Source organism: Gossypium hirsutum, chromosome D01, assembly GCF_007990345.1.
Source record: "Gossypium hirsutum isolate 1008001.06 chromosome D01, Gossypium_hirsutum_v2.1, whole genome shotgun sequence".
Classification (NCBI taxonomy): domain Eukaryota; kingdom Viridiplantae; phylum Streptophyta; class Magnoliopsida; order Malvales; family Malvaceae; genus Gossypium; species Gossypium hirsutum.
In genome coordinates, this window is record NC_053437.1 from 2,659,549 (window position 1) to 2,672,435 (window position 12,887).

Sequence of the window (12,887 nt, forward strand, 5' to 3'; positions counted from 1 at the left end):
AAATAACTTAATAGTAAAAAGTTAAATTGGTGTAATTTGGATTGATTTGGTTATGTTTGTGGCTTCATTCGGTTTCGGTTCATTTTATTTTAAAAAATCATAATATTACGTAGTAATATAAATATTTTTAAATCTTTCCGAATTGAGTTGTTACCACCCTTAACGAGTAATATTTGAGGGTCAAATTACTTGTCCAATCACTAAGCTAGTTAGAGAATTTTTGAGGTAGAGTGAAAAGCTGAAAAATAAGGTAAGAGAATGTGTTGAGGCATTTTTCCACCGGTGCTTGGGTTTTTCATGCATTTGGTTGATGAGAAATGAGCATTATTGATGAACTTTAAAAATATAAATAAAAAGATGTTAAAGATTTTTAAATTCTGTTATATAATTTTTAAAATTAGAACTAAAATGACAACTTCTGTAAACATTGAAGGGTTAAACTTGTTGAATTTTTTATATTTAGGATCAAATTAATAGAATGTGTAAACACTGGAGGGCTAAATTTGTTATTATGTCAATAAAAAAAGCCCACGTTAGACTATCTGTCACTAAGTTTACGACAAAAGCGACTAAAATATTTAATTTCAAAAAGTTGAGTGACTAAATAAAAAAAATTAATAGTTAGGCGATCAAAATAGAACGAACTAAATAATTGGGTGACTACAGATTTCATCAATTGACATTTTCTTACATACACAAATCTGATTAGTATTAATCTTATCAAGAAAGACAAGCCAAATAAAGAAGCGGAGCTTTATCCCAACTAACTAAATACTTGTGAGAGTGTTTTGCAGTGCCACCCAAAGAAAATTCCTATTTATTCGGTCCAACTAATTATTAACCAAAACAGGTAATAGAATTAACTGTGTCGTGTGAAGTGAAATTGTAGATGTTATTAATTTAATCAGAGTACACCTCCCAGCCGATGAAAGTACTTCACCTTTTCAATTGCTCAGTTTCTTAATAACTTTACCAACATTACTTGCATAAGTCTCTTTTGTTACCCAACTATGAATAATTGATGATACATTCCTAAACCATTAGTAAGAGGGATACCACAAGCAGCACTTAAGGTGACTTGGCATGTACCTATGCCTAGGTGACTAGGAAAGTTTCATATGATGTGTGTTGAGTACTCAAATGGCATGTGCTAAAGGTATAAGCATTGGTAATGTTTTGTACGTATATGTGCTTACATAATGAGTATATTAGGAGTTGAATGTATTAAATATTGGCAAGTGCTTGAAATTGGCTATTCTTGTACTTAGTGTATGTTCATTAAGTTTGGAGGTAATTGGTATGTGTTTTTAGTGTTTCAAATTTGGTTTTTGGGTCGAGCTTAATATTAGGTGATGATCAATTAGGTATTAAAATAGGGTAGTTAGAGGGAAAATTTTAACTTGAAGAATCCATGTTCGATATCCTTGTTTTAGGTATCAGTACCCAGTTTAGCAAAATATCAAATTATATAGGACATGGACTTAGGTATCGATAAATAGGCCCTTGAACAGGACTATTGCCGTGTTTCGAGCCTATTTGACCTTATGAACAGACTTAATTATAGGTCGGGTCATCCGTCTAAATCTGAAGGCCTGGTCAAAAAATAGGACGGTTTGGGCAAAAATATAAGCTTGAAAAATGAGCTTGGACAAAAAATAAGGTCCGTTTAGAAAATGAGCCGAGCCTCGTGCAAGACTTTTTTTGCCCAGCCCGGCTCAAATTTGACAAAAAAAATTTATGTTGTTGTTTGTTGTTGTTTATTACTGTTATGTTGCATTTTTGCTACTGTTATATTGTTGTTTTGCTACCATTTCGTTTTTATATTGCTTCTATTTTATTGTTATTATTTGGATATTGTATAATTCTTATTTTATTGTTAATTTTGCTCTATTTTAGAGGTATTTGCTTGTTAAGTTACCATTATATTAGTGTTATTTAAGTATAAATATATTTTTTATATGTATTTTCAATTTGTTGGGAAATATTTATTTTAATATTTTTAGTCTATTTGATGAATTATATTTTTTAAATTTATTTTTATAGAAAAATAATTTAAAAAAATTAATGTGGGCAGGCTGGTCCAGACCCAAGTTGAGTACTTTTATCCGAATTGGACTTGAGCAAAAGTTTAGGCCCATTTTTCGAGTCGGGCCTGTGTTTAATTTTTTGCATTGACCCAATCCAAATCCGACCCGACTCATGATCAACTCTACTTACAAGGTCCATAATTGATCTTAACACCTCTGAACACCTAAAAATTGATTTTAAGATATTTCAAAATAATTTTAAAATCCTATAATTGATTATTATTCATTTTTCATAATTTTATAGAAATGTTATAAATCTTAATTCTTTAAATCAAATATCATATGAACAATATTCAAATAATTCAACAATATAACGTGACATTTCACATTCGAAAAGATTGATTATAACTAAAGCTGCATAAATTGATTGGTGGGGTATTAGGATAGACTTTCAGGATTCTTCCGTTGTTTTGGAGAACATTAGAGGATTCAAGAGTGATCATTAGTCTGACCAAAGCATGCATTATTATATACATAAATTAATGCCAAAAAGTATTTCCACGTGTCAGCATGACAATCACTTTCTAGTATCTTCATATTATAAATATAATAATAATTATCAAATAGTATAAAATAATAATCCCATTTAGGCGAAAGCATTTCCAGCTACTCAAATAAGTAAGAAAAAAAAATGGCTGCCTCAGTTATGGCTTCGTCTTCTTCAGTAAGGCTTAAACCTAATTTCAATGTCGATAAATCAGGTGGTAGCAGAGGCGTCCCTTCCCTTGCTAGGGTTCCGTCTTCTTTCAAGGTTGAAGCTGGTAGTGGCAAGAAGAAGATCAAGACCGATAGCCCTTACGGTAATTGCTCACATTTTGTTTTTTGAAAGTAGGTTTTCGATTGGTAAATTTTGATTATAGAATTTGAATTTTTTCATGAACAAATTTGCACTGTTATTGATGATTCGTTAGCATTGTGAAATCGCATGATCCGTTTTTTGTTTTGTTCTTTTGTATATTTTAAAAAGTATTTGCCATCATTCCTTAAATTTTGTTTGTTTTGAAAATTTTACTTATAGTTCGAGTGCGATTCGAAATTTGAAGATTGGCATATTGTTCGAGCTCAATCGAAATTAATTTTTAAGCTCCGGCTCTACTAACGAGCTAATCAAGCTTGTTTATCATTGTACTCAAAGATCGAATTTGAACTCCATTAGCTTGGTTTGAAGATAAAAATTTTGAATAAGCTTAAATTCGGTTTAATCAATAGCTCCATTATTACTAAATTAAATTCAAATTACTTTTTATATTAAATATGAATCACTTTGTGAATATTAGTCTCGTATTTACTCTTTTATTTTGTAGAAAAATTATATATTTTGGTATAAAAGAATTCTCGAAATTTAAAAAAAAAGTGTAAAAATATTATATTCTTGTTTTTGTGAAATGATTTAGTTATAAATTTTAATAATGAATTTTGCAGGAATTAATGGTGGCTTGAACTTAAAGGATGGTGTTGATGCTTCTGGAAGAAGGGCTAAGGTTGGTACTGCCACGAGGAAATTATTCGATATCAATTTAGTTAGAGAATTTTTTAAAAATTAATTTTAAAAATAAATATTATTATATGGTATTTATCTTTTATTTCATATAAAATATTTAAATAATACAAAAATATATGATTAAAAAATAAAATATCAATAATTTAATTTAAAATTAATAAAAATTTATTAATAAATTCTTTATTAGTTGTTAAATAAAATTATATATTTTATTTTATTTTATTTTATTCATTGTTTTAAAATTTATCTATCCACATGCTCAAGGTGAAATCAGAAAATTTTTTTAAGAGGATGAAATTAAATTTTAATTTTTATGAAGGTAAAAATACAATTTTACTATTTTAATAACTCATATTTATATTTTCTTTAAAGAGTTAAATCAAATTTTTATATTTTTAAGGAGGTAGAATATTATTTTATTTTTACTAATTTAAAATTTTAAAAATTTTAAATAGAAAATTTTTTATTTTAAGGGTCGGGGTAATTGCCAAGTGCCAACCCGTTAGTTTTGCTCCTGTGCCTAATCCATATAGGTTGCGCGTCAGACAGAAACTTAAATTCAGTTTGATTTTATTATCTACAAATTCAAATTAAATAATAAAAATATTTTATTATTTATATTAAATGGATAGATATTTAAAATAAAAAATTTCTGTTCACGATTCCATCTAACAAACTAATTTCTCATGCACAAAACATTATTTGAAATATTTTATTTATTCGTTTGTAACAAACCCAACCTCAGTTGTCCTTTTAATATAATTTATTGAATATCAATTAAAGACATGAATTATAGTTACTATTTTTATCATTCTTTTGGGTTTTAAAAACAACATTATCAAATAATTTCATGAATAAAGTGTAATTAGTAGATCAATCATTTTGTACAGACAATGAAATTTCAGTGTAAATCATCCAAGTCTTAACCTATTTATAAAAATCATAAAAGTGATTCCCTGCATTACACTTAATTCAATGATTACGAATTACATATAAATTCAATAATTTGGTGACTTTTCTATAATTAATTAGCATTTATGTATAGCTGTATATTTGTAAAAGAGATTGACAGATTTGAACTCTGAGAATTTGTAGGGAAAGGGTGTCTATCAATTTGTTGACAAATATGGTGCTAATGTCGATGGGTACAGGTATGACAACCTATACTCCCCTTTTATTTCAATCATTATATAATTCTGTATTACATTTATTATGCTTTTCACCTCGCATCCCGCTTAAATTTCAATTAAATAATAAAATTGTTTTAATATTTCTCTATTATTTAATATATGAAAGATAAAAATTAAGATTCTAGTTTAAATATAGATCAAATTTAAGTTTGACTATGATGTTTTAAATATATACTCAATCTGGATTTAGATGAATTGAGCTCGTTTTTATTTAATTATAATTTATTTATTTTTAAATAATTTCATTATAAGTTTTGATTATATTTATTTTATTTGACACAATGTTTAGAATTACCATAGTCCATTTTTAACCCATAAATAGGAGGATAATGCACTTTAATATACTTAAATTTACATCTTCTTGTATAGACAATAGTACCCATATCAATTGAATTGAAACTCGATTGACATTTAATTATAATCACAAACTCAATTTTTATGGTGTAAATTATACACGCGCATACATGCATACGCGTATATAGATAATACATTAGATAGGATGTATATGTACTTGCAAAGTCTTCGATCATGACTCATAAGTGTTAGGTAGAGGGTTGGCCCCCAAAATGATAATTTTGAGTTTAGTCCTTGTAATGGTGAGATTTCATTTTTAACCCCTAAAAGATTTTCTTGGTTTGCCCTTGTGAGTTGGTGGCACAAGTTATACCAACCAGGGGCAAAGTTAAAGGGGCAGGGGGCATGGCCTGCTCCTTGATCCCTCCTAAAAATGAAAATTTGTTGGTTTTGTCCTTTTTAAATTACATAATTTTAAGTTAATTCAATGATAAATATAAAGTTTGAGCCCTCTAAAATGAAAAGTTTATAGTTTAATCCCTCAAAATTTGTGAAGTTTCATGTAAAAAATGATAAAATTACATTTTAGCTCTCCAAAAAATTTATAATTCAACTTCACCCCTCCAAAAAATTATGGGTTTGCCCCTGATACCAACTCGAGGAAAAAAAATCATTATAAAATAAAATTTTAAATTAAATAAATAATATGCAAATGCATGATTATCGTTTTTCCCTGATGATTGAACTGCAGCCCCATATACGACCCCAACGACTGGTCTCCCAGCGGTGATGTTTATACCGGTGGTACGATTCTTATTAAACTTTTGACCTAATCGGACAACGAACTCAACAATCAGGACAAATAAAGTTATATAAACGATGTTGCAGGGACTACTGGATTGGCAATATGGGCAGTTACCCTAGCCGGAATTCTTGCCGGAGGAGCTCTTTTGGTTTACAACACAAGTGCTTTGGCACAGTAGATACATATATTTCTATTAGTGATACTTGTATTATAGTCTCCAAGATGTAATTATGTTCTAATCAAAATAATTAAGCAACAAGTTGGTTTTGCATGTCTATATGTAGACATGTTGAATGTTTTGCCTTTGCAAAAATTAATTTGGTAATGTTAATAAGGTTAAACAACATATTAAAACCAAATCAAAAAGTTACTGTCTCGCCAATTCATAATCAGAATACACACATACCTTCTTCTGAAAGGCATGAAAACTCTCTGTTTCGGGCCCAATGCACAATGGCGAAACAAAATTCCGAGTACCTCTGCAGTTGATTGCCAAGGCCTTGTGGTAAAGACCAGTTAGTTCAATCTCATCATACCTCCTCATAAATATCTTCATCTTGGGGAGGAAATGACAAGCTCTTCACATGAGTTGAGCTCAAATGTTCGGTTCCATCCGCAATCATAGACCGAGCTATCTGCATTATACCAATAAAATATATGGTTATTTTGTTAAGAACAGATGAAAGAACTGTGGTTAGTATTCAATCAAAAATGCTGATCAAAAGAGAAACACTACAAGATCAACTGGGGCTCGAATCTTAGTACACGTGTTGAACTTGAAAACCAATCTGATTAACTTGAACCCAAATGCAACCCAATTGGATTTGACCATTAAAACCCAAACCCAAATTGACTCAAACTAAAACAGACGTGAACATGAAATGATCCAAACCTGAAGGGACTAGAATACAAAATGATCCAAACCTGTATTGGCCCGATGTGAAAACCGAGCTTCAAAACCAAATGACCTTAACTCAAAATTAACCCAAACCTAAAATGACACAAACTAAAAAATTGACCCAAATTAGTCCGATCTAGATCAACACAATCCACCCATTTGACAGGTCTAATCATACATAATGTATTGACATGCATATGGTATTTGGAGGGTCACATTCTCAAACCTAAATCTAGGTGTGGGTCAGACTCAGGCACCAATACTTCAAGACAATTAGAAAAACAGAGGCGTAGAATAAGGGGTTATTATATACTGTACTATCTTCTAAGTTTTGGGGGTAGCTTTAGCATGTTCCTCCTCAACTGATCATACAACAAAAGAAAGAACAGTTTAGAGCTTCATGCATCATCAGTTGATTAAAGTGGACTAGGTTTCAATTTAATAGCATAATATGAAATATATATGTAGGGTTGAAGTACTGAACCTTCTCGATTTCGTCACGTAGAATAGGGTTGTCTCTCAAGTATTGTAGTGCTCTATCTCTGCCTTGCCCCAGCCTTTACAAAAACATAGAAAAACAAGACCATAGTAAGTCTAACTTCTATATCTCCTGACACATCGAATAACATTTACGATGCTAGTTCAAGCAAAACGAGTCTATGCAAAAATGTGAAATAAATGAATACGAGACACCAACAAGAGATTATGACTGTGCAGAACACAACGGTTAGTAATCTATGAGCAAAAATGTAGTAATTAGTAACTACACTACTGCCTAAATTAAAAAAGCTAATATCTGTATAAGTTACCAAGTCTAATTCTTAATAATCAGTTTTTGAAATTATAAGCAAGAAAACAAATAAAAAGATCTAAATTTGTCTTAAAAGTTTAGGTAGTAAAGACAAGCTTGAAAGCAAACCTATGGTCCCCATAGCTGTACCAAGAGCCCTTCTTTGTGACAACATCCATCATTTCAGCACAATCTAAAATGCATCCCTGTAGGCTTTTTCATTGTCAAAATAAAGAGAAAAAGTTTGCAAATTTGGATGAATGTAAATATTTGATTGCATTACTTACCAATTTGCTTACTCCCTCTCCGAATATGATTTCAAATTCTGCTTGCTTGTATGGCCTTGAGACCTGCAACAACAATCAATTTGGTGACACATTTTCACCAGATATATTAAGTGCTATCAGGTCACCCTGGATAAGTTGACCTCTATTCTAATGGTACATTTATGTCAAATCTATAAGATTGAAAAGCATCAGATTTTATCGTTTAAGTTCCTTTCTTTTTCCTTCTTTTTGGGGAGGATATTTCCATCGAATCTTCCCATTTAATTGGGATGAAAGGACTTTTGATGAGAGTTGGTACCATGAGGCAACATGGGCCAAGCCTAAGATGCCTGAAAGCATTTCTAATGGTCTTTTGGCATGCATTATCGATTTTAGCTTTAAGACTAACAAGAACAACGAAGTGAAGTACAGATTCCCATTGTCATCAAATTTGCTGATATAATTCTTATTTACCTTACTCTTCTGCACTCTTACACGAACACGAAGCCCAATGTCCTCATCACCTTTAACCTACAATAATATGAATTATGTACTAGTAATGATAATATATTAAGTGATAAAACGGAAAAAACTGTAGTGGAAAATCAAGTAGCTACTGTGCTAATGTGCTTACAGACTTTATCTTCCCAGTAGAACGTATTTCAAGACGAACTGAGGCAAAGAACTTTAATGCAATTCCTCCACTAGTCACTTCTGGGTTCCCATAATATACTCCAATCTTTCAAAATCAGAAGCAATACTATCAATTGGTAGAAGGGAAGGGAAAAAAAGAAAAAGAACATTGAAATCATGTTGATCTAATCGAGAAACATAGAGTAAGGGATGTGCCTAAAAATAGTTTGAATTGGACACATTAGTGCCCTGTATATTGCAAGTGCAATTGCTTTTACTTCATCTTTCAACAAGAAGACAACTTCAAAGTACCTTATATCTTATTTGATTAAGAAAAATTAGAGTACAACCAGCTTTAGAAGCATTTCCTGACATCTTACGTAAAGCCTGACTCATAAGACGTGCTTGCAATCCCATTTGCTGCATCCCGATCTCACCCTATGTAATAAAATGCAACAAGAAAGAGCTTAGACATGGCAAAAGCATACAACAAGAAAAAGAAAAGAAAAAGAGGTGTACAAAAGGGGAAGAGAAGAAAAGAACAGATACGTCAAATACTAATTCTTAAAGTTTATAACGAAAATCACAGTTTAGAATAAAACACCAAAGTGACAATTGTTCTTGAGTTCTTTTTAAGATGCTCCATTGTTAGCTAGGTGTTAGCCTCAAATTCGAGTCTGTATTTTCCATTTGTTACATTACTTAATTGGTACATATCCTTATGTTCAATCAAGTCATGGATTCATAGAAGAGGCAAAAAATTTTAAAATAAATAAAGACATGTCCTGGTTTAGATACCCTTTCAATTGAAACTGATGGACTAAAAGGATTTTGTGGGGACAACTATTGTAGCTTTCTGACTGGAAAGACTCAATAAACCACAGGAATGAAATGTAATTTACTTTCTAGAGTAAAGAAGCATACTTCAATCTCTGCCCGTGGAGTGAGAGCTGATACTGAATCAACACAAATTAAATCTACAGCACCAGACCTGCACATACGATCCGCAACTGAAACATAACAACTTTATCAGTCTTATTTGTTGAGCTTACAGAAATAGTAAAATTTTCAAAAGCATCACATGTACTGCATCAGTTACGGCCTTCCTCAACCGTGACCACTTTCATAACTGCATAAAACGAGACTTGATATATTACTTTCTAATGCCATTTCCCCATTATCCGGCTGGCACACAATCAAATTCTCGACATCTACTCCCAATGCTTTTGAATATGCTGGATCAAAAGCATGCTCTGCATCAACAAGCATCGCGTTGCCACCAAGCTTCTGCATAATTAACATAAAAACAATGCATGTAGTATTTCACTTCATTGACCTTTTTGTAGCATAATAAATCAGAAACCAAACCGCCTAAGAAAAGGGCAGGAAGCTATCAACCTGCACTTCAGCAATGGCATGGAGTGCTAGGGTAGTTTTTCCACTACTTTCTGGTCCATATACCTGCCAAGTGAAACAGCAGATATTATGATGCCACTCAAAGCAGGTTTGGGTATAATATTGAAATTAAAACATGGAGTCTAATGTCATTAAATACCAAAGCTGGAAAAATTGAGAAGCACAGTGGTATTAAAGGAAACAAATTTAGAACCATGATTTACTAAAGCATATGTTCATTGGTTTCCTATGAGAATAGAATGATGTTTATGTCACAGAAATTTTGTTTCCAAAATATTTTATCATCACGAAAATATGATTTAATTTTTCAGATATCATAGTCACAATTGAGTCACCAGTTTCTTCCATATCCTATATTAAAGTCCAATCACCAATTGTACCTGGCAGATGAGTCCAAAACTCTCAAATCTACCACATGATCCATTATTAATTAATGTTGTAGGTCTGTGATGTGAGTAGAAACACAAAGAAATCTAATCATACAAGCATTGGAAGAAAATACGACTAACTTTAAGGCTACCAAAGTGTGAGGCATACTCATGAAATCATGTGGAATCAAGGGTCACTTGTCAACAAAGGTTGCATCACAGTGGTTCTCGGCTAGATAGTTAAACTTTTGGTTTCAATGTAATACACTAGCAGAAAACGACTCCTAAAATATTGCAAAACTTTCCTTAGAAATATATTCTTTATTTTTCAAGTCTCAACTCCTAAAAGCTTTCCACTTATTCTTTTTAAGCTTTTACTCTCTGGACTAATTCCCTAATTTGCACCAGAATTGGCCGTTTTGTTGCTTCGACCACAATCCTTAATTTCAGATGTCCTAAGCACTGGGCCTTTATGAGAGTAATTAGTCATCTAGCACAGAGGCACATCACTAAACAAAATTCATAAGGCAAGTGAAAATGAAGGACATGTTTGAATATCAATTTAGGAAAAATGAAAAGTTGCAGCAACATGCTTATGGCCTAAGGGCCTTTGCTTCCATGAAATAAGGTGAAGATAAGAAACTTGCAGGAGTAATGTCTAAACATAGTTTGTCAGTTATCATTCTATCTATTACTTTCTTAATGAAGATGTGTTAACAATTCTTTCACTTCATCTTGTTTATTAAAATTTTCAAATCAAGTAAAAACACCGTGAATGACACTTTAGGATCAGCTTTTTGGATACAGAAAGTAGTAGAAGCAAACATTCAAAGTATGAGGACAGATTGCTTCCTTTTTCAGTTACAGTGTTTCCAAGCCCTAATTCATAATTTCTACATATTGGCCAATTACAAAGTTACCATTTTTCCTCTCCACCATCATCAAAAGGAAACTAGCATAGCCAGATAATGTTCATTCAAATAATTATTTTGATTCAAATTCATGGAGAAATGGAATGATGTAGAAGGAGAAAATCAATACCTCCACAATTCTTCCTTTGGGAAGGCCACCACCTAAGGCTAAATCTAGCGTCAAACAACCACTTGGAAAAGTTTCACTGAAATGGATTAAGTTTTACCAAATGAAGTCAGGCTAAACACAATTCCAGTTAAAATTCTATAACTAAATGCCTCATAGAATCTCAACATAATACTTGCCATAGCGAGCACAATTTTTTCCAGTCTAAACAAGAAAGGAACAAAACCCGAATTCCACATATCAAAGTAAATCAATAAGAATATCCTTAAATAAAACAAGAATGTTATGGTAAGTTCGAAAACATACACCAATGCTCCACCAGCACTCCCCAATCTTGTAACACTTCCTTTTCCAAATGAACTATTTATATCATTCATTGCAGCCTCCAATGCTTTTTGCTGGAATGAAAAAGAAAGAAAAGGAATCAAGCATATAACATTAAGCATTCAAATAAAACTAATCTCGACTAACATATTCTGACAAAACACAACAAAGGGGAAGGCAGTATACCCAAAACCAAATTCATCAAGAACAGGGTAGATGATTACTTTTGTTCTTGCATTTTGCATTGGAAAATTCACTATAAAGCCAAAGCAGATTGTAGAGAACCAAAATCATAATCGACATAGCAATGAACACATGACTAAAACAAAAATACAAATTCCAATATTAGTGGTAGTAAGTGTCGAATGCAGCTATGTTCCAACAAAGATATCCTCTCTTTTTTATTCTTATTTTTAATATATTCAGAGGATTATATCTCAGAAATGGCTAGTATAGGAAAAATGAAAATCCATTAACATAGTACAAAGTGCTCTATATGAAAGTAAACTATTTTTTACCATCCAAAGTTTTTACTGAAGTTTGAATTTTTAAAAGCAGAAAACCAACCAAGTTAGCAAATGAAACAAACCCAAACCGCAGAATTGCAAGCAAGTTTCAAATGGGGCAATTTTTTTCTTCCTAAGCCAAGCAAAAAAAAAAAAACCCCACAAAAATGAATAGCTCTAAATGACCAAACTCTTCGAAGTGAGTTTTCAAAGCAATCCCAGAACTATAGCAATGAAAAAAAGGAGGAAAACGGGTTACCCGGTCGAGGAAACGGGAATCAGGGTCCTGTGAGAGAGCACCATTAACTTTGGGTTCGAATTCACAGTGAACTTTCCTGGGTGGTTTCTTGGCCGCCGCTAAGTGGAAGTTGGATGAAGTGAGAAACGGACGTCTTTGGAAATGGGTTGGGAAAGGCAAAGAGTGATGGTGGAGTTTCAGTTCCAAAGAGAAAACTAAAGAAGAATCCATGCAATTAAAATTTGCTCACAAAGTACAGTTCGAAAGCTTGAAGAAGCTGCAGCTAAGGCGGCTTCTTCTTCTTCTGCTCTTGCTTTCAAGAACTATTAACTATTTACAGTAATTTTTTCTTTAGTTTTATCTTTCTGCCTCTTCCGCGGTCGAGATTCTCATTTTTTCGACATTATTGGTTGTTAAAAAAAAAAAAAAAGTACTTCCGACTTTGCAAGGTTAAAAACTAAAAATTGTAGCTTTTCCTCTTTAAAAGTATTTTTGGTATCTAATTATTTTTTCATCTCTTTAATAATATAATA

General features: G+C 31.9%; 2 protein-coding genes across 2 annotated transcripts; one reads left to right on the top strand and one right to left on the bottom strand.

Moving 5' to 3' along the window:
* Positions 1-2,663: 2,663 nt before the first annotated feature.
* Positions 2,664-6,148, top strand: LOC121213740 (photosystem II 10 kDa polypeptide, chloroplastic). Its single transcript, XM_041086755.1, has 5 exons — positions 2,664-2,887; positions 3,510-3,568; positions 4,684-4,739; positions 5,824-5,876; positions 5,961-6,148. Exons 1-5 carry the CDS (start codon positions 2,719-2,721, stop codon positions 6,053-6,055), a joined length of 432 nt encoding a protein of 143 aa, XP_040942689.1. The 5' UTR covers positions 2,664-2,718; the 3' UTR covers positions 6,056-6,148.
* LOC121213739 (DNA repair protein recA homolog 1, chloroplastic) lies at positions 6,142-12,792 on the bottom strand. The gene is made up of 13 exons (XM_041086754.1): positions 12,376-12,792; positions 11,593-11,684; positions 11,290-11,365; positions 9,863-9,925; positions 9,622-9,751; positions 9,389-9,474; positions 8,777-8,902; positions 8,466-8,570; positions 8,306-8,362; positions 7,853-7,915; positions 7,695-7,771; positions 7,260-7,332; positions 6,142-6,512 (listed from the first exon to the last, which is right to left on the bottom strand). Exons 1-13 carry the CDS (start codon positions 12,583-12,585, stop codon positions 6,408-6,410), a joined length of 1,263 nt encoding a protein of 420 aa, XP_040942688.1. The 5' UTR covers positions 12,586-12,792; the 3' UTR covers positions 6,142-6,407.
* Positions 12,793-12,887: the final 95 nt, after the last annotated feature.